Source organism: Alosa pseudoharengus, unplaced genomic scaffold (genome assembly GCF_046254945.1).
Source record: "Alosa pseudoharengus isolate Yale_2024_CS ecotype anadromous, Long Island Sound unplaced genomic scaffold, YU_APseudo_1.1 YU_APseudo_1.1_scf_3, whole genome shotgun sequence".
Lineage (NCBI taxonomy): Eukaryota > Metazoa > Chordata > Actinopteri > Clupeiformes > Clupeidae > Alosa > Alosa pseudoharengus.
The window spans coordinates 15,799,549-15,818,016 of record NW_027468718.1 but is presented as its reverse complement, the minus strand read 5'-3'; the positions used below and the strand labels follow the sequence as shown (position 1 = coordinate 15,818,016).

Here is an 18,468-nt window from a genome sequence, read left to right as displayed (position 1 = left end):
TTCCCACAGAATTGAATTCTATTTGTGGTGGTTGGTTTGCAGAATTAACTTGAATACAACAGTTTTTAACAAATTAGCCCAGCGTGGTTATGATGCTAACCAGATTTAAGCACAATTTAGTACAACCTGGAAAATCATTGTGTGGTGGTCAATGTTGATATTTTGGTGGGCCGCCACAAATAAGTCAATGTATGGGAAACACTGGATTGACTGATTGATATGCAATGTTGTCTATATTTTTGATTCAGTAAACAATTAGCTAGTAAACTAGCCATAGAATTCCTAACAAGAAGGCTAGTAAATGACCTAAGCAGGTGTCTGGGTTGACCAGCAGTGGTCTAAAACCATGGTGGTTGCCCCCTGTGCTGTTCACTGTAAACCCTGCTGGAGCAGAGACCGGGGGAAGGGAGAGGAGTATTCAGCGCGGTGTGGTTGACCTGTGGTTACCCTCTGCTTATGCAACGCTAGCCAGCCGAGCTGACAGGGCAGATCAGAGAGGTTATGTGCCCTGTCTCTGTAGCCGGGTGACATTACAGCCATGCATGCAGCAGGACCGGTTTCGGCCACCGCTGTGTACTCACACACACACACACACACACACACACACATGGCCCAAGTGTGCATTACCGCACACACTGGCACTTGCATCATAACCTTAATCTCTCTTTCCTTCATCACTCTAAATAACAGACGTACTCGCACGCACATACCCACACACACGCACACACGCACGTGTGCTCATAAGCACACAAACACTCACTCTTTCCCTCTAAACACACCCACATGGACAAGCATGCACAAACTAGCAGGTGCTGTGTGCATAGAGTGCTGTCTGTCATGCACAACAATCAAACTGAAATCTCTCTTCCCCCCCTTTTTTCCAACACCTACAAACCCACTCTGCCTCTCCCTATGATACACACACACACACACACACACACACACACACACACACACACACACACACACACACACACACACACACACACACACACACACACACACACACACACACACACACACACACACACACACACACACACACACACACACACACACACACACACAGTGATTGGTAGACTCTCAGCAGCACAGAGAGAGGGAGTGTGCTTTAAGAGCAGACACTGTCTCCAGCAGTGAGTGAGTGAGTGAGCAGCATCAGAGAGAGAAGTCTGCGTGCTGTCTCCAGTTTCCACCTGCACCTGCTCTTCATCAGCCAGACAGCCAGCCCCGGCGCAAAAGGAAGAAGAAAGCTTCCTGACTTCCTGTAGCAATAGCACCAGCACCAGCACCGAACACATGACATGACATGACATGACATGACACAGAGCAGGACACGGAGGCAGGACACAGGTGAACACAGGGAGATGGGAGCTGCGTGGCGGGGGGGTCCGGGGACTAATGGATCTGGTCAACGCAGTGCAAGCCAGAGGGAATGGATGGACACGGATGGATGCGCATTAAGGAGGAGCACAATATTTACATGGCGAGGCTGCAATTTAGACTTAGGAGGAGGAACATAAAGATGACAAAGAAATACAGAAAGAAAGCATGAAACAAAAGAAAAGAGCAAGACGACAAGACGGGAAGAAGAAAAAAGAAATAAATGGCTAGAAAAAGAAAAGAGCCTACACTATCCAACACACACTGAATAGGAATCCTCTGCAAATTTGTTAAAGAATGTGTTTGTGTTGTATGTATGCTGCTGAGACTTTGAATTTCCCCTGGGGATCAATAAAGTATCTATCTATCTATCTATCTATCTATCTATCTATCTCAGCAGAGAGTATGTGTGAGTTTAAGTGTGTGAGTGACTTTGAGGTATGTGTGTGTGTGTGTGTTTAGGACATGTGAAGAAGCAGTAATGTATATGTGTCATGTTCTGAGAGGGGTGTGTGTGGGTGTGTGGGTGTGTGTGTGTGTGTGTGTGTGTGTGTGTGTTTGTTTCTGCTGATGGAGCACTTGATGTGCAAGGTGCACTGGCTTGGGTGTGAAATGTGAGATTGATTTGACTACCATATGAAACTCCATACACAGCAGACTGCATGTGCGGTTTCTCACAGTCTGTCTGTTTGTCTGTCTCTGTCCTTGACAGCACACAAATCATGAATATGTATCACGAGAGATGCTCTGATGTCCCATCAAGAATATGCATGTGTGTAACTTAAACCCTTCGGTCACGCTTCTATTTCCAAAAACAATATTCAGGGACATCAGGAAGGCATGATCTGGTGTCTAAATGTATGTCAACAACGCAATGCAAAACTAATAAAGGATGACAGCTGAAAACCAAATCTCTAACACACATAAACACACAAACAGACATACACACATACATACACACACGCACACACACACACTGAAACAGGCTCTCAGGACCCATTTCAGTTCCATTTTGTTTTCCGTCGTGATCTAACCACAACAAAACAAAACTGTGGGATATGCAAAAATAAATAAATAAACAAATAAATAAATAAACAAACAAACAAAACCTCTAACATTAAAACACACATTTGGGTTGTCATTAGTTGCACATTAGAGATTAAAGAGGAGAAGCAGAGAGCCAAAGGTTGCGTTGGCGCCTGTTGCTCCGGGTTACTTACATGCAGATAGGCCGTTAGGAGGGGGACAGCATGAAAAATGACAGGGGAGGGGAAGGGTCATTGAAATGTTGGTCAGTAACAATACATCAGTTCAAAACAGAGAAAACAATTCAGCACAAAGTCAAACAAACAAACAAACAATCAAAACAAGCACTGAAGCAAAGCTGCAAGGACATCATTAATACAAACAAACAAACTAAATAAAGAGAGAAAGAAAACATTTAAATCAAAACATAACAAACATTGGTTCACAATGACAGGTTGACACTGTAGGCATTGCTTTTTCAACTATAGGGTTTTTGAAGATCAATTATGACTAGATTAGGGTCAAAAGACATGATTGACACATGCAAACACTAAATGCATTTCTCAGCCTTCTTCTGATGTTTATGAATTATCATCTACATTGAACCATATGTCTCATATAGCTTTCTGATAAATATAAGAGGCACAGAGTGCTCCAGATAAAAGTTACTTGAATAGACCAATGGACATAGTTTGACAACACAGTATCATACTGTCTGAAATCTAGAACAACCCACTTACAATTAAGTAATCCACTGCAGAATACTTTACAATGTATACCAATCTGAAGCAAAAATAGTGTATGCTTCTTTTGTCCTACAAAACCTGTACAATAAAGTTTATGAAAATGTGTCTAAATTCACCTGAGGTCGATAAAGCATAGGAAAAGGTGTTGGACTGAGGGTTGTCGCTGATATATAACTAAAAGGGACTATCTAGGTTATACAACAGGGATGATGTGTAGTTCTTGAAGCAAACATGAATGAACAAAGTAGATTAAAGTAGATTGAGTAGATTAAACTCTGCCATTAGTCTATTTGTCTGGCATTGTTAGAATGTAAGTAGAGCCTATTGCATCAGCATTCGGTGCACTTGCCTTCATAAAATGAATGAAAAACAGCTAATTAGATCAGGCCAGGGAGGACTTGCACTTGCAGGCATGGTAGAAAAACATGGCTGAGAAACCTGCTCTAGCCACAGTGGGCCTAACCTCTGGTGGTGTCCTCTGAGCCTGGGGCTCAAGTAGGGAGGCTTCCCTGAGAGAGAGCGAGAGTAGTCAGCAGGCAGCCTTTAGTGCCCCCCCCCCCTCCTCTCCTCTATTGCTCCATCCCCTGAGCTCTCCCTGGCTTTGACGCACCCCCGCCAGGCCACAGATGTGCTTGCCCTCAATTCAGCTCCAAAAATCCCTGCTGCAGATGTAGCCGACATGTGCAAACATCTTTCAGCGATTAAATTACAAAAGGGGGAATTTTCTCTGGTATCAACATAACAACAAAAAAACAGGCGCTGTTTTTTCTTTCTCCCCCCTCCTCCCATTCTGTCCCAACCATTCTCTTTTTCCCCCTCCAACCCCCCATGACCCATTCTCTCTCTCTCTCCCCATCTCTTCTCTAATCAGATACTGTAATGTGGGCCACAGAGCTCAAGCCGGATTACTGCTGATCTGCACTGTACTGCCTGTTTGGCAGAGGGGCAGACCTTGTCACAGATTAATTGCCCTTCCCTGTGTGTGTGTGTGTTTGTGTGTGTGTGTGTGTGTATGGTTTGAGTGTCGCAATGAAAGTGTGTGTGTATGTGTATGCGCGCATGTGCGTGCATGAGAGTGTGTGTGCATGTATGTGTGTATGTTGCTGTCATCACATGCAGTCCAAGTCAAATCTAGGCTGCCCAAGGCCCACACAACCCACAGCTGACTGACAGCAACACCAGAGAGACAACATAATATGAGATGGGCTGCAGAACTAGGCGAGTGGATGCGCTCTGGGTGTGCTTGTGATGAATGTGATTATAATTCAAAAGGGCTCAGAATTATTTAACCTACTTTTAGAGCTGCAGTTACGTGATCACTAATTAAGTAACATCACAGACCAAGTGACACAGATCCATTGTTAAAGCTTTTGGATCACTATCCTGCAGAGATGAAATCATGATTCACAAAATGGCGAACTGTTAGTTGTGGACAACTTCTGGCATCACCCTTACTCACTCTTGACTTCTTTGAAGTAAATCAATGGCCTGGAGAGCTTTAACGATCATCAGGCAGCCATAATTTAACAGAAGCCAAACCCTCTAAGCCTCTCACAGGTATTTAGTAAAGAGCTCAGGCAGAATTCCATAGATTCGGCCCACTTCAAACCACTGACAAAAACCCACATTTGGCATAGCACCGGCCATTGTGTCCAAATTAATGGTTTGAGGGAAAATTAAGACAGTTCATTATGAACTGCATGTATAACCCTCATTTTTGTGGTCAAGTGGTAAGTGACTGATAAAAAGGTACTGAGTGGGTTGGTGTGCACTTGCTGAAGCTCCACCGTGAGTTTTTGGATTCTTGTTTTTTTTTTTTTCCCCTCAGCAGTGTGGTGATCTGAGAGCCAAGGAATGCAATTGATTTATCACACTTAAACAGATTCACTGGTGCGGGGAGCAGAGCTGTGTTGGCCAGATGCCCCGGTCCTGGCTGGGGGTGTGAGTGGGGTGGTTGAGGGGTGACCTGTGCTAATGCTCAGAGCAGGGGGGACAACAGGAGGGGAGATTAAGACCTGGGGGGTGGGGTGCGGGGAACATACAAGTGGGGCCTGGTGGTCTGCCGGTAATCACTGCGGCTGCCTCCCTGAGCCGTGGAGACCCAGCCCCTCGACTCTGCAGCGGCAACAGCCTGACGCGCGGAAGCGAGGGGCTCAGGTGTCGCCGCACTGCACCGCACCGCGTCGCAGTGCTCCCGTGGCACCGCGAGGCAGAAAAACGACTCCGCTCAGCTCATGTTTCAGGCCCCAGGCAGCTCTGCGGTGGGGTGGTGAGGAGGGATGAAAACACTCCTTATGCACGTGCTCTTGTCTGCTGTGGAGGCTAACAGAGTCATACATGCCTGTGGATGGGTTACGCATGTGAACCTGCTATGCACACATGTGGGGTGTTTGTGTGCGGGGTCTGGCCTGTGCTCTTTACTGGCTGGGACAGACTACCTTTCAACAGCCACTGGTGTCAGAGGCCCCTTTGGAAACATCGACACCCTCTCGCATGCAGCACACATACACACACACACACACACACACAGAGTTCTAATCTCTGAAATCTTTGGGCCATTGTGGCCAGGGATGTGTGATGATGGTGCTCAGACGCACACACACAAACACATAAGAGCTGCCATGAATACAAGACCCAGGTCCGCTGGCTATTTGTAGAAATGCTGCGGTCAGGTCCCCCGGTCACATGAGATGCAGACTGCCGGGGCCTGGTTGCCTGGCTCTCCCCACTAGCCCCTCTCCTGCCATCGCATGGCCTCCCAGCTATGCTAACCCTCAGCTGCTGGCTATTGTGTAGCACATGTTCCATTAGCATGCTCAACATTCAGGGAGAGGCTATACCTGCTAACCGCTAATTAGCGTGGGGTCAGGAAGCGCCAACAGTGTCATGTCAGCAGTGGCATTAAAATGCCAGTGCCCAGAACACGATGTGTATATTATATTTATGCTTTGGCTGCCATCAGATTCACTTCCCCTAGACACCCAGGAGATGTGTCAGCAGTATGTGATAACATCACATATCACATGTATGATTCAAACTTTCCAAGCACAGTCTAATAAACAAAGAGATCATCTAGATATATAAAAATATTGTCTATCTAGTTATCTATCTATCTTTCTATATAGATTAGAACAATAACAGCTGATGAAGAAGCCTCAATTGATGATTCAGTACTCCCTGATGATTGATTCTGTAGCTATGAGAAGCTCTGAGAAGAACTTGAAAAGGCCTGGGCCACATTTTGACTGTAGGTTCACCATAAACCCATCTGTTGTTAATCTGCTGTCTAGTAGTAGTAGCAATCTGCTAATAGTCTGCTGTCAGGTGAGCACTGTGCCATGCTGCTGCAACTTTCTCCGATATATCCTTGATTCCTCAGTGAAAAGTCACAGTGTGGTGGCCAAGGCTGTAGGTTCAGTGTGTAATGAGTTTGCTAGAACAGTGTTTTTCAACGACTAGTGTGCCGTGAGAGATCATCAGGTGTGCCGCAGAAAATTACCCAAATGTCACTCACTGGTCCAGAAAAGCAACTGTTGCATCAAATAATTTATAACCACATGCCCTCATTGATTGTATGATGATTGCACTATTTGTGGTATGCAGGCATTGTACAATGGGGGCCCCATATCCAGTATTCACAGAATCATCACATATCCAGTTCATAACAACAATTAAATTAGATATAGTCACCTACAAATGAATCAGAGGGTGCTTGTTTTATTGAGCAGGTCTTGCATAGAAGCCATAATAAGGCCATATCTATGTATTATTTGAAATTTTAGGCTATGGTATGTTTATTTTTTCTTCACACAGGATGTTAGTGTGCCGTGGGACATTTTAAGTGTCAAAAGTGTGCCGTGGCACAAAAAATGTTGAAAAACACTGTGCTAGAAGACCAGAAGACCCGCTCACTGGCTTCTTCATTCATCACACTCAATAGTTTGTGAGTCCATGCGAAGTGTGAAATCTGCTCGCATAGTGGGAGTGCAAGTGTGTCAGAGAGAGAGAGAGAGAGAGAGAGAGAGAGAAAGAGAGAGAGAGAGAGAGAGAGAGAGAGAGAGAGAGAAAACACAAGCTGAGCGAGGGATCAGCGGTAGAGTGTTAAGTCTGCCGTTTCACCCATCCACGGCCCTGGCTGACTCCACACACCCAGCATGCTAACTAGGGCCTCCAGTTGCCTGGCTGGGGGATGGAGGTGGGAATATAGGTAGGAAGGGAGGACAGGGTTGAAGAGGAGAGGCTCTTCCAGTCCAGTGTTGGAGAATGTTGGCCGGCTGGCTTCTTACCTGCGTTGTGCTTTGCTAAGTACTTGTCTTTGTACTGCTTCTTCTTCTTGCCAAACCAGGTACAGCTGGCCTGCTGCTCCTGTTTGGTCTTCTCCATCGCTATACAAGCAACTCGCCTGCAAGACAGAGCCATGGAAAAGAATCAATAAGAGGGACGAAAACAAAAGCTATGAGTCATGCCCCTCGTCCATTTTGTGGTGAATACATTAGCCCAGTGTAACCCCTAAGCATGAATACGCAACATTCATACTTCACTGCCTATAATTACCCTTCACTAGAGACATGTACTGAACTTAGTGGATGGTCTCGAAAAACTGAAGCCAGAAAATTATGGGCATAATGAACAGTTTTTGCTTAGCCGAGTCTGTAATAACATCATCTCCAGAGAGCCCATTCTTAGACCTCTGAATGCCAAACACTCCCTGTTACAGTAGGGAAAATCTTATTCGCCACAACACTGCAAGTATATATATACAAGTATGGAGATCCAATCCCAGCACTACGCTTAAACCTTTCTTCTAACCTTCCAAACCTTGCTTTGGTTTCACAAGTGTGCATCTCTTTCACTCTATCAACCCTACATTTGACGTGGGGTGGTTACACGTTTCGTCACCAACACGACTGGACCATGGTGGTTCTGGTCAATTGGGAACAAGTCCGCCCCCCCACCCAACCCTCCCTTAGCTCTGGACTGGGCTTTGGGATCCAGCTGATGACCACCCCCCCCTCTTTCTCTGTGTCCAGCCCACTCACCACTCCTGTAGCTCGGGCGAGGGTATGAGGCCGGCCGTGCCGTTCTTGGTGTTCTCCAGGCGACCCTGCCACCAGTTGTGGTCGTCCTTGCTGATGATCTGGATGATGTCACCCACTCGGAAGCGAATGCCGGCCTCCTTGCAGGGGATGAGCTCGTCCTTGGACGGGTCGTACTCGAACTGCGCCCGCACGTAGATCTGAGGGTCAGAGTGGTGCTGGTCAGGCAGGGTGCTCAACGCTCAAATCACAGAAGAAGAAGAAGAAGAAGAAGAAGAAGAAGAAGAAGAAGAAGAAGAAGAAGAAGAAGAAGAAGAAGAAGAAGAAGAAGAAGAAGAAGAAGAAGAAGAAGAAGAAGAAGAAGAAGAAGAGAAGAAGAAGAAGAAGAAGAAGAAGAAGAAGAAGAAGAAGAAGAAGAAGAAGAAGAAGAAGAAGAAGAAGAAGAAGAAGAAGAAGAAGAAGAAGAAGAAGAAGAAGAAGAAGAAGAAGAAGAAGAAGAAGAAGAAGAAGAAGAAGAAGAAGAAGAAGAAGAAGAAGAAGAAGAAGAAGAAGAAGAAGAAGAAGACAGGGGAGAGTTGATAAAAGGAGGAAAATAACACACTAAAAACATGACAATAGGTCTTTCTACTTCTTTGATGAATTGATGACAGTTGATGACAGAACATGCTTAGCAAAAGTAGCAGATCCAACGTGTGTGTGTGTGTGTAACAGAGTTTGCACACACGCTATGTGTGTGTGAGTGTGTGTGTGAGAGAGAAAGAGAGGCCGAGACAGACAGAGTGTGAGGCATGAGGTGGCAAGACTGTTGGCAGACGGACGACTGGTACATGAGGCTAAATCGAGACATGCCACCCTGGGAGTCAACCTGCTGGTGAACAAGCGCGCGCACACACACACACACACACACACACACACACACACACACACACACACACACACACACACACACACACAAACACACACACACACACAAACAAACACACACACACAAACACTCTCACATACATGCAGACACACATCTCTCTCTCTCTCACACACACACACACACACACACACACACAGACACAGTATGGAGCTAGAGGATGTGGGGCGTCCCACTGCACGGTTGCCATGTTGGAGAGAGTGTGTGTATGGCCAGTGTTGGGGTGGTAAGGAGTGGTGTGTGGCTCGTGGGAGCGATGTTGTAGAGAGTGTGTGTATGGCCAGTGTTGGGGTGGTAAGTGGCTCGTGGGAGCGATGTTGTAGAGAGTGTGTGTATGGCCAGTGTTGGGGTGGTAAGGAGTGGTGTGTGGCTCGTGGGAGCGAGAAAAAAAAATTGTTCACTGGGAATGCAGTTCAGTCACTAATGATGGCCAAAGGACCACTTCACAGGGTGAGGGGTGTTGGAGTGTAGATCTGATGAGGACACTGCTTAGCTATCATGCTTTAGCAAGAACCTTCTTTAGCATGTACGCTCTTATTTTTTTTATCCTTCTTGGTAATACAAGTCATGGTCGGGGGGGGGGGGGGGGCAGATGTTACTTAAAAGAACACAGTGTCACAGGGAGACCAGGGATCAGTTTCATCATCATTACCCATGATCACCATCTCTCGTGGGAGCGCAGTTTCCGTGCTGTGTTGTTAGCCTTACCTTGACAGACATTTTATCAACCTTGATTGCAGGGGGTGGTCTGGCGGTAATCTAGGATTTGAGAGCAGCAGACACATCATGCAGTAAAAGTGGACGAGTACTTGTTCTGGTTTTTTTTCTTCTTTTTTTTTTTTGGCATGGGGGCACATGGTGAACAGCGACACTAACAAGTGAATGGTGGATGACAGACTAAGAAGCTCTACTTCTACTACAGTGATGGCCAGAGATGCGCAGAGATTGGACTGAACAACAGACACACACACACACACACACACACACACACACACACACACACGAAGATGGATGCCGGTGTCAAACACACAAGTGTATGGAAGCCGGATCTCTTTGGAGGATGTGGTCTCAGTGCGTGGTGATGTCTTTGTTATGCTTCAGTTTGCCTTTGCAGTGATGTAATGGCACCCAGGGACCATAATGAAGCCAAGTGGGACAGAAGTGGGCAAGATCGCCCTCTGCTGGTGGCTCGCTAACCAGTTTTTCCAGTTGCATAGTAGTCCTAAGGCATGCCTGCTCAAAAATGGAGACCACTATATGTGACCCCAAAGGAATGTTCTTTGCATGCGAGGAAGGCAGCTACAATTACTGAATGGCAGACATGTCTCTATGACTTGATACTAAAAGCAGGTGGACTTTGAAAGGTAAACATAACATGGCTGACTACAGTTTGACCACCATGTCATGTACAAGGAACATTCCTTTGAAAATGGATGACAACTAATAGCAATCTTGAGAAACTGAAAATATATATGTACACTAAAATCACACATACAGTTTAATTTACATAAACTGTAATGACACGTCCATTAGGTGTGGAGTGGGGTGTTTTTTTTTTTGGGGGGGGGGGGGGGGGTACCTGACACAATCGTTGTGATACAACAACTGTGCCATTTCCCCTCTCCGGCCCAAACTCCTCTTCCCACACCTCTACCCCCTACTAGCCTCTCTCTCTGTCGTGCTCAACGAGATGTTTTTACGCTTGTCTGCGTTAAAAAGCTTACGGCCTTTTCTCTCTCTGATGCCGAGTGCACATATGTCTTCTGACACGTGAGGGGGACACGTTAGAGGTGGAGCATGAGATCAAAGCAGGGCCACACATCACTCTGGACCCCACACTGCTGAAGTGGAACGGGGAGGGGAGGGGAGGGGAGGGGAGGTGTGTGTGTGTGTGTGTGTGGGGGGGGGGGTGTAGTTACGGATAAACACTTTGGTGGCTTTGTGACTCTTGTTCCATTCTTTAGCAAAGCTGAAAATGTCACCACTGAGGACAGATTGCTACCTATGTGAATGTTTCGGAAAACGACAGGTTTGTTGATGACTAAGTGAAAAAGTGGAAAAAAAAAGTTTGGGGCATTTTTAGCTAGCCGTTGCATTGATTTATTGACAGTGCAGCAAAGTGCCGGAAGGTGTTTTTAATTCAGATGCATATAAGTGTGCTTTTGGAGGTTGATACGTCTGTGCAGTGGTGTCTGGTAAGCCATCTGTCCTCATAGTTCATCAACAGCATTCTTAATGAAGGGAGATCAGTTAGGAGTTCACTGATGTGCAGGTGTTAGTAAGTAGAAAGTGTGCGTCGATGGCAAGAGTTAAAAAACTCCGCATGTGCACGCAATTACTCTCACACACACACGCACACACACACACACACACACACATAGACACATGCACAAACATACATAAATACACCTAAATACCATAAATACACCTCAGTCAATTTCTTTCTCTTTCTCTCTCTCTCTCACACACACCAACACACGCACACGCATACATAAATACACCTAAATACCACGCACACGCATACATAAATACACCTAAATACCACAAATACACCTCAAAATACATATACTCATTCAATTTCTTTCTCTTTCTCTCTCTCACACACTCACACTCACACACACACACACATATATACATATATATGTGTACAAATGGAGAAATACAATGGAGACAAACTACACAAAAATATATATTTGCCAACATGTAAAAAAATTGCTCTCACAGACACACAAAAAAATACACACACACACACACACACACACACACAAGTGCTGAATGGTTGAGAGGTATGCGACTACATAGCGCTCTATGAAGTGAGAGGAGAGCAGTGGAGGCGGAGAGGGAGGGGAGTGTGAGAAGGAGGCTTGTTATTCACCTGGCGTCCTTTGGCCTGGATGGTTGACGGCAGGTCCTGTAGAAGTAAAGCCCAGTAGTGTGAGAGATATTAACTCCCTGGGGAGTGGGAGGGAGGGGGTAGGCAGGGGCATGGGGGTTAAGGGCTTACCGCCAACACAAAAGCATACCTTACACACACCCAGAACAGGAGCAAACAGAAACAAAACAAGAGAAAGCTGACATGAATATAAATAGAACTTTTACAACAAAAACGAGAGAGATAATATCACTTTGGAGGGCTGAACAGAAAACACCTGGCAGAAGGGAATGGGGGGGAGGATTATGATTGGTTGAGAGAGTGTGCTGTAACATTAACACCGAGCAGAGTTAAAAGATGAGAGAGACATTTCGGTGAGAGAGTGAGTCGAAGCGTTTAGAGAAAAAACAAAACAAAAGAAAAAAAGCAGGAAGTAAGCGGAGAGCAAGCTGAGGTACCTTCCAGCCATTAACCACCACCACCACCAGCACCAGCACACCACCACTCAGGGGCCAGGGAGGGGGGCAGGAGGGACACAGCTGCTCTCTCCTGCCCCAGGTGGCGGGGGGGGGGGGGGGGGGGGTCTCCAGAGGCACCAGACATCCATCCACAGAGGCCCTCCCCTCATGCAGTTGCTTGGGACTGCACAGCTCCACCACTAATGATCAGGCATGCTACACACACGGCAAGCTGTGGGGTATGAGGTGTGGCAAAGTGTGTGTGTGTGTGTGTGTGTGTGCGTGTGTGTGTGTGTGTGTGTGTGTGTATGGGTAGGCTTCTCTGTGTCTGTGACACAAGATGTGTGAATACTGCAAGAGAGCTCAGTGCCTTTAAATTAAAAAAAAAAAGAAGAAAGTATATGGATTTCCTGCTTGTAACTGAAAGAGATAAGAAACCAAACGAAAGATAGGGATCTCAAAGAAAAAAAAAAACGAGAAAAGAAAGAGGGAAGAATCGGAAGAAAAGATAAGCAGAGAGAATGTGCGTACACACCCGCACAGACAAGTGGTTGCACACGGATCACAGCAGTACTGAGCACACCAATTTGAAAACGGAGATAGCGGAAACTACGCTACGGTCAAACATCCGCCTGAACCAGTACGGATTACACAGAGTGGCTTGATGGTGTGGGGAAGGGGAGAGTTTCAATGGCTTACAAACACTAACTCATTGTACTGAAAAAAAGCTCCGGCGCCAAAAAAAAAAAACAAAGAACAAAAAACAAACAAACAAAAAAAACCCCAAACAAACAACATCTCTAACAACAACGAATAAACACTGAATCATCAAACGAATAAAACTATCCCCCGATGACAAGAGAAAACATGAGAGGTAACATCATTGGAAGTGTGTGTGGGGTTGAGGGGGGGGGGGGGGGTCAACTCAAAACATAACAGGTCATCACGGACAACATCGGCAGAGTGTGTGTGGAGAGGTGGTTGGGGTTGGGGGCGTAACAGGTGTTTAGGGAGAGAGACCTTACCAAGATAGAACTGTTTACGCTGGCGTGGCCATTGGCTGGGGACTGTCGGGAGGTGGAGGGGGACTCTCTCTGCAATAAGACACACAGGTCAGCGACACACAGCATCCAGAGCACAGAAGAAGAGGACAGCCCGCTACGGCAACACGGGAGGGACATAAAGTCATCAGTTGGTGTGGGCAGAAGCAGCATAGCCCAGGGTGGGGGAAGAGGGGTGGGGGGTTGGTCTGGGTTGTCATAGCGAAGGGGTGGGGGATTAGACAAGAAGAAAGTCTCCAGAGTGACGATTTCTAGGACTGAGTTCTAACTGCTACTATGCCTAGGAGATAGAATATTGGGAGGAGTCTCAAAAGCAGTTCTCAAAGTGACCAGAGGGAGGCGCTGCAGACTAGAACTGACGGATAATCTTATTTTATCGCACAATCTGAACCAGCCGAGTAATCTTCCCTCGGGCAGTGGACATGACTGCCCTCTTTAGACTAAGAATCGCTCCAAACACTTTTTAGTGATGGGCCATTAAGTGGCATCCTCCCCAGCAAACAGAATCGTCTGGAAGACTCGTAAAAAAGCTTCTGCGATCCACGCTGCTACGTTCTGTTTTGTAAATGCTGGCCGGAGGTTTTCTAGCACGCTCGGGGGCTCTAAGTCGGTTCCGTGGGGGGGGGGGGACAAGGAGGTGGGTTACTGCGGTTCCGGTATCTTGGTTGTGAAATTGGTGTGCGGCGCCACAGCACGGCCAAAAACCCCGGCAGGGACACAGCATCTCAGGAGGAAGCGTTTCACACACACAGCCACCAAACAGGCAGTTAGTGACACACACACACACACACACACACACGTTCACAAAATCCCACACCTGTACAGGCATGCACACACACACAGAGAGATTCCCAGATTACCCACAGAACAATCTCATCCCATCACATTATGGTATCATACATACAGTATCACAGCTGAAGACGAGAAACACATCATGTGGATATTTGTATAAGGGAGTGTGTGTGTGTGTGTGTGTGTGTGTGTGTATGTATTGATGTGTCACTATGTCTGTGTATGTGTGTATGTATGTATGTACTATGTGTGTGTGTGTGTGTATGTATGTGTATGTATGTATGCATGTGAGACAACACAGGTTTAAAAATCGTTTACCTCGCAGGACGATGACTGTGTACGGTAGCTTGGCACAATCTTAAAGGTGATGCTCCCCCTCATTTCCCTCTGTTGGCATAAAAACACAACAATGAGAGGAGAGGAGAGGAGTGGAGAGGTGAGGAGAAGAAGAGGAGAGGGGAGGAGGAGAGGAGAGAAAATAAGTGAGGAGAAGAGAAGAGGGTAGAGGAGAGGAGAATGAAAAGGAGAGAGGGAAGGGGGGAGGAAGGGAAAGGAGAGGAGAGGAGAAAGGAGAGAGGAGAGGAGAAAGGAGAGGGGAGAGGAGAAAGGAGAGGGGAGGAGAGGAGGAAGGAAAGAGGGGAGGAGAGGAGAAAGGAGAGAGGAGAGGAGAGGAGAAAGGAGAGGAGAGGAGAGGAGAAAGGAGAGAGGAGAGGAGAAAGTACAGAGGAGAGGAGAAAGGAGAGGAATAAGGAGAGGAAAAGGAGAGGGGAGGAGAGGAGGAAGGAAAGAGGAGAGGAGAGGAAAAAGGAGAGGAGAGGAGAAAGGAGAGGGGAGGAGAAGAGGTAGGAGAGGGGAGAGGAGAGGAGAAAGGAGAGGGGAGGAGAGGAGGTAGGAGAGGGGAGAGGAGAGGAGAAAGGAGAGGGGAGGAGAGGAGGAAGGAAAGAGGAGAGGAGAGGAAAAAGGAGAGGAGAGGAGAAAGGAGAGGGGAGGAGAAGAGGTAGGAGAGGGGAGAGGAGAGGAGAAAGGAGAGGGGAGGAGAGGAGGTAGGAGAGGGGAGAGGAGAGGAGAAAGGAGAGGGGAGGAGAAGAGGTAGGAGAGGGGAGAGGAGAGGAGAAAGGAGAGGGGAGGAGAGGAGGTAGGAGAGGGAAGGAGAGGTGAGGAGAGGGGAGGAAGCGCCGTCCACACTCACCAGCATCTTCTGCAGCTGCTCCACCGTCTGGTTGGCCACACTGATGCCATTGATTTCACGGATCTCGTCTCCGACATGCAACGTTCCTGAAGAACAAGAGAGCGTTCCCACATGCACAGGTCAGGACAGGACTCCACTGCTGGAGCAACAACAACAACTAACATTATTACAAGCACTAACGCTAACTGCAAGTACAACTACTACAGAGCGTGACAGAGACTTTTCTGTTGCTGGCCCTAGCTGTGGAACCAACTGCCACCTGAGATCAGAAATGCCCCTTCAATTACAGTATTCAAAACCAGGCTCAAAACACACCTATTTACATTGGCCTTCCCTGTGTTTTAATTGTAATTTAATTGTAATTAAGTGTTTGTCTCTCAATGTCGTCTTAGCTTAAATCACTGATCTGTGAAGTGTATATATTTTATTTTATTGTATTATTCCTTGGCTAATGTGCTACAGTATGTACAACACTTTGGTCAGTGCGACCTGTGTTTAAATGTGCTCTAAAAATAATCACTACTGCCACCAGTAGCAGCACCATGACTAGCATATTCTAATTTATAAAGCACTTTTATTGAGCTAAAGGCTCAAAACAGCCTACTGGTTAGCGCTTCGGACTTGTAAACGGAGGGTTGCCGGTTCGAACCCCGACCAGTAGGAACGGCTGAAGTGCCCTTGAGCAAGGCACCTAACCCCTCACTGCTCCCCGAGCGCCGTTGTAGCAGGCAGCTCACTCCGTCGGGATTAGTGTGTGCTTCACCTCACTGTGTGTTCACTGTGTGCTGAGTGTGTTTCACTAATTCACGAATTGGGATAAATGCAGAGACCAAATTTCCCTCATGGGATCAAAAGAGTATATATACTTATACTTATACTTAACAAATACTATTTTGACTGTAAAAAAAACAGGCCATGACAGTCACAGGGAAAGTTTCAATTCAAATACAGGTTTGAGGAATTGAGGTCATGAGTGTTGCGACACTGGTCGGTTGGCTGGTGGGTGTTTAGGATGCAAATAGCTATTTCCTTAGAAAGGCCTTTGTAGCTGCAAGTCAGTTCCTGTGTATGCATGAGCTGAGGTTTCACCTATGTCCTATGAGAGAGCTTCTTTTAGCTGCACTTCTGGGCAATGGGTCGTGACCACAGGTGTGTTACGCTCCTATTCAAAGAAATCCCATGGAACCTCGTTTTGTTTCTGCCCTAGTGCTGTATCAAAATAAGCCGAAACAGTGTACCACGCCTCAGATGGACAGAGAAGAGATCGAAGGCTGTCTGAGGCCTTGCACACTCTGTTGGCTTATTTTAATACCATCTCTGTTTCCTTCTCCATTTCTCGGTTTACTTGCTCCGTCTATTTGTGGTGAAGGTGCCAACCTCAGTTTGTTCTACACTAAACAGCGTATCTGAATATCTACCAGGAAATCTGTGTGTATGTGTCTATAAGTAGATGTGTGATTGCACACATGCATGTGTGGGTGTATGTCTGTGTGTGAGGGACAGAGAATGTGCATGTGTGAGTGTGTCTGTCTCTATGTATGTGAATATGTGTGAGTGAGTGTCTGTGTATGCATGTACATAAATGCATATAAATGTGAGTGCGTATGTGTGAGTGTGTGTGTGTGTGTGTGTTCTGTCTTGTCCCGTTTGCCTGATTGTGGGACCCGAGCTATAGGAGAGACAAGATCACCCATCTGCACTGCTAACATGGAGCTGACTCAGTTCACAGTTATGTGTCTGCCATATTTGTCCATCTCTGTGTGTGTGAATGTGCGTAAATGTGTGTGTGTGTGTGTGTGTGTGTTGAGAAAAGCATGTGCATGTTGTCAGTGAAATTCAGAAAGGGTTTGAGAATGTGACAGTATGCCCACGCTTACCATAGTAGTGAAGCTGAAAAGGTCTGTGTGTGTGTGTGTTTAAGCGAGAGAGCTGGACATAATGAAATATAAATAACTGTATGAGTGAATGAATGTGTGTGTGTGTGTGTGTGTGTGTGTGTGTGTGTGTGTGTGTGAGAGAGAGAGAGAGAGAGAGAGAGAGAGAGAGAGAGAGAGAAAGAGCATGAAAGCATTGTATAATGTGTGTGTGTGTTATTTGTTTGTACAAAGGCGTATGAGGTGGTGTAAACATACTATGAGATGGTAGAGAATGATTAAGTTGTCTTTGTGTGTGTGTGTGTGTGTGTGTGTGTGTGTGTGTGTGTGTGTGTGAGACGCCACAGCATTGCTACCACAGCTCTGTTAAGTCCAAAATGTCGCTTCTTCTAATGCAGGCCCCAGACAGGCGGACTGAGTTCCTTTAACTCCACCCTGAAGCCAACCCCCACCCACCCAGCGAGCCATCCGCCCACCCCAGGGCATGTGTCCCATGGGCCTGCCTGAAATGTGCCTCGTGGCTGGGGGGGTGGGTGGGTACCGTGGTGGTGAGCTGGAGGGGGCTGGCTGTGCTTGCCCTGGGCCCTGTGATGTGCTGGTGGTTTGGGTGGCTGTCTCTGGGGCATGCGTCAGGCCGGGGGGCAAAAGGAGAAGAAGAGAGAGGGGCGGCTCGCTGCAGTGGCTGTGTGTTAAGTATATTGCTCTGCGTTGGGTTTGTTTGGTTGCAATGTTCTCGTCATGTCAAGAGCTCGTTAACATACCCACGGGGACCGATGCCAGTTTCTAGAGAAGAGTTTAGCAGCTTGCTAAGACGCCCTCTGGAGAGAACTGCCCAGTACTCACACAATCAAATGACCTCGGTGATGCATCAATTCAGTGACGCTCTACACTGACCCCCAGACAACAGTTGACTTGGGTAGGGCTTATCAGGACGTCACACGTAGTCTACAAGTTCTGTGTTGTTGGTCTATTTTGTGAATGTGAAAACAGTGAGCTGTGTGTGCAACACATTCGTTTTAAAAGTGTATGTGGTCAAGGGGAACTACACAGACCTCCTAGCCTAGAAATCTAGACGCACCTTAGAAATTTAGCACCCCAGGGCTAGTCTA

The 18,468-nt window shown here is 46.7% G+C and overlaps 1 protein-coding gene across 11 annotated transcripts in view; it reads right to left on the bottom strand.

Moving 5' to 3' along the window:
* Positions 1-18,468, bottom strand: part of caska (calcium/calmodulin-dependent serine protein kinase a) — a 209,068-nt gene that overhangs the window by 5,112 nt on the left and 185,488 nt on the right. For 4 of the 11 annotated variants that reach the window (XM_076263321.1, XM_076263323.1, XM_076263322.1 and 1 more), the window contains 7 exons: positions 15,486-15,571; positions 14,615-14,683; positions 13,469-13,537; positions 11,989-12,024; positions 9,822-9,872; positions 8,195-8,391; positions 7,442-7,557 (listed from right to left, as the gene is read on the bottom strand). In XM_076263321.1, the coding sequence (XP_076119436.1) occupies positions 7,442-7,557; positions 8,195-8,391; positions 9,822-9,872; positions 11,989-12,024; positions 13,469-13,537; positions 14,615-14,683; positions 15,486-15,571 (624 nt within the window). The remainder of the gene's footprint in view (positions 1-7,441; positions 7,558-8,194; positions 8,392-9,821; positions 9,873-11,988; positions 12,025-13,468; positions 13,538-14,614; positions 14,684-15,485; positions 15,572-18,468) is intronic. The other 7 variants (XM_076263329.1, XM_076263326.1, XM_076263328.1 and 4 more) reach the window with 3 other exon arrangements.